The following is a 2,568-nucleotide window of genomic DNA, read 5'->3' on the forward strand; positions in this document are numbered from 1 at the left end:
AAATATAAAGGAAGCAAACACAATGTGCCTGTTAGTAACAACAACAAAATCAACAAAAACAACTAAAGCAACAAAATCCACTAATACCACAACGAGAAGAGAGAGAATAAGGAAGAGCATTAAAAACTGAAGTAAAAGTTTTAGCATTCCAAACAACTAAAGTTGGAAAGTAAAACCACGACAGTTACAAAACACAAAAAAAAAACAAAACAAAATAAATGGGAATAAAAGTTCCGACAGTAGCTAAAAGAGTTTGGACCAGTTATAGCGCAACAACAAAGGGCGCCGTTGTCTTTAAAAAAGGATAGTAGATGGCCAAATAAAGCAGGCATACATACACAAGCAGCTGAATATAGAGCATAAAGAGAACAGCTACAACAACACCGTTCGAGTACAAGAGAACAAAAGCAACAGCAACCGCAACCACAAAGATATACGAAGAAGAGAATTTGAACGCTCAAAAACTTGTATTATAAGACTTCCAAAATGGCTGGTTCCTTTCAAATACCGCTGCTCAATCTGGAGCTGCGTGAAGTCAAGGAGATCGTGTGGGAGAAAATTCAAGAGCCAGTAAATCAGCGTCGCCTCATATTGGTGATAGTTTCGATTGCGCTGCTGTTGGACAACATGTTGTACATGGTGATTGTGCCCATTATACCAGACTACTTGCGCGAAATCGGCAGTTTTGAGGATGACACACCAATGCCACCGCTACTGCGTGATAATCGCACCGGTGAAATAATACCAGTGCACCACGACCATCACGGTCAAGACTCCGCCACCGGCATACTCTTCGCATCGAAAGCCATTGTCCAGCTGATGGTAAATCCATTCTCTGGTGGTCTTATCGATCGCATCGGCTATGATTTACCGATGATGATCGGCCTAACCATTATGTTCTTCTCAACAGCGATGTTCGCTTGCGGACGCAGTTATAGCCTGCTATTCTTTGCGCGTTCACTGCAAGGTGCCGGTTCTGCATTCGCCGACACATCAGGCTTGGCTATGATAGCCGATCGCTTCACCGAGGAAAATGAACGCTCACAAGCATTGGGTATTGCATTGGCTTTCATCAGTTTCGGTTGTTTGGTGGCGCCACCTTTTGGCGGTGCGCTCTACCAGTTTGCTGGCAAAGAGGTGCCATTTCTCATCTTGGCGCTAATGTGTCTTTTGGATGGCCTTATGCTATTGCTGGTAATGAAGCCGGTTAAAGAACAAATACGACAAAGCAAAGAAGTGCAACAACAATCTATTCCTATTTGGCGCCTACTCATGGATCCGTACATTGCAGTCTGTGCCGGCGCATTGACTATGGCAAATGTGGCACTAGCCTTCTTGGAGCCCATCATATCGCTATGGATGGAAGATAATCTAACAACAGAGAATTGGAAAATCGGTATGGTGTGGCTGCCAGCCTTCTTTCCACATCTATTAGGTGTCATTATCACAGTTAAAATGGCGAAAAAATATCCACACCATCAGTGGCTAATGGCTGCCGTAGGTCTAGCGCTCGAAGGTTTCTCCTGCTTCATCATACCATTCTCTAGCTCCTATACAATGCTAATGATACCCATCTGTGTGATCTGCTTTGGCATTGCGCTCATCGATACTGCCCTTCTGCCTACACTTGGCTACTTGGTGGACGTGCGCCATGTATCCGTGTACGGCAGCATTTATGCCATTGCGGACATTTCATACTCGATCGCATACGCAGTCGGACCAATCATAGCGGGTGGTGTAGTAGAAGCGATCGGTTTTACAGCACTCAACTTCATCATTGCCTTCTCCAATCTACTGTATGTACCCGTGTTGCGTAAGCTACGCAACATCTACGACTTTAAACCATTCGAGAATGAAGCCAACATACTAATGCAAGATCCACCGAACAAAGAGTATCAAACCTATGTAATGCACGATCAGAAACCAATCGATGGTGATTTCAAAAATCATCTCGAATATGGGCAGCAGTATCAGCAAGAGCAGGAATCCAATGTGGATGACACCAACTACGAGTACCAACAACAAGGTGAATACCAGCAGACTAGTGGCGGTGGAGGTGGGGGCTTTCAACAGAATCAGGGCTATCAGCAACAATATCAGCCTGGATATCAGGAGCAGGGTGGCAATTATCAACAAGAATCGCGACATCTTCCACAACAACGCGTTGCTAATCCGTTCCAACATCAGCAACAACAACAGCAGCATCAGCAACAAATGAATGATGGTGTGGGCGCGAGCAGAGGTCCGGCCGGTCCAGCGAATCCATTTAGACAAGGGTTTTAAAATGTTGTCTTACACAAATTTAGCGGTAATCTATGTTTGTTTGTATTACTTATATATAACTCTGAGCGCATTTCGTTGATTTAACTATATAGTGTACTTTATTGTTGTGTCTAATAGGAATATAACTGCATATACTTATAAATATATAAATGATAATGAAATTTAGAGGCAATGCAAAAACGAAGAAAAAATAGGTTTTAGAAGAAAGGAAATTCATGTGGATTGCACAGTATAACCGGTTAGCAAAATAACACATGCTTACACACACATATACACATACAAGTG

General features: G+C 43.1%; 1 protein-coding gene across 1 annotated transcript; it reads left to right on the forward strand.

The window, feature by feature from the left end:
• Positions 1-460: 460 nt before the first annotated feature.
• LOC129235850 (vesicular acetylcholine transporter) lies at positions 461-2,317 on the forward strand. The gene has a single exon (XM_054869901.1). The coding sequence runs from the start codon at positions 487-489 to the stop codon at positions 2,281-2,283; it is 1,797 nt and encodes a 598-aa protein (XP_054725876.1). The 5' UTR covers positions 461-486; the 3' UTR covers positions 2,284-2,317.
• Positions 2,318-2,568: the final 251 nt, after the last annotated feature.

The sequence above is a fragment of the Anastrepha obliqua genome, chromosome 1, assembly GCF_027943255.1.
Source record: "Anastrepha obliqua isolate idAnaObli1 chromosome 1, idAnaObli1_1.0, whole genome shotgun sequence".
Lineage (NCBI taxonomy): Eukaryota > Metazoa > Arthropoda > Insecta > Diptera > Tephritidae > Anastrepha > Anastrepha obliqua.

What these genes read in the sequence shown, in the direction of transcription:
- LOC129235850 (XM_054869901.1), top strand. Translation starts at nt 487, where the DNA reads ATGGCTGGTTCCTTTCAAATACCGCTGCTCAATCTGGAGCTGCGTGAA.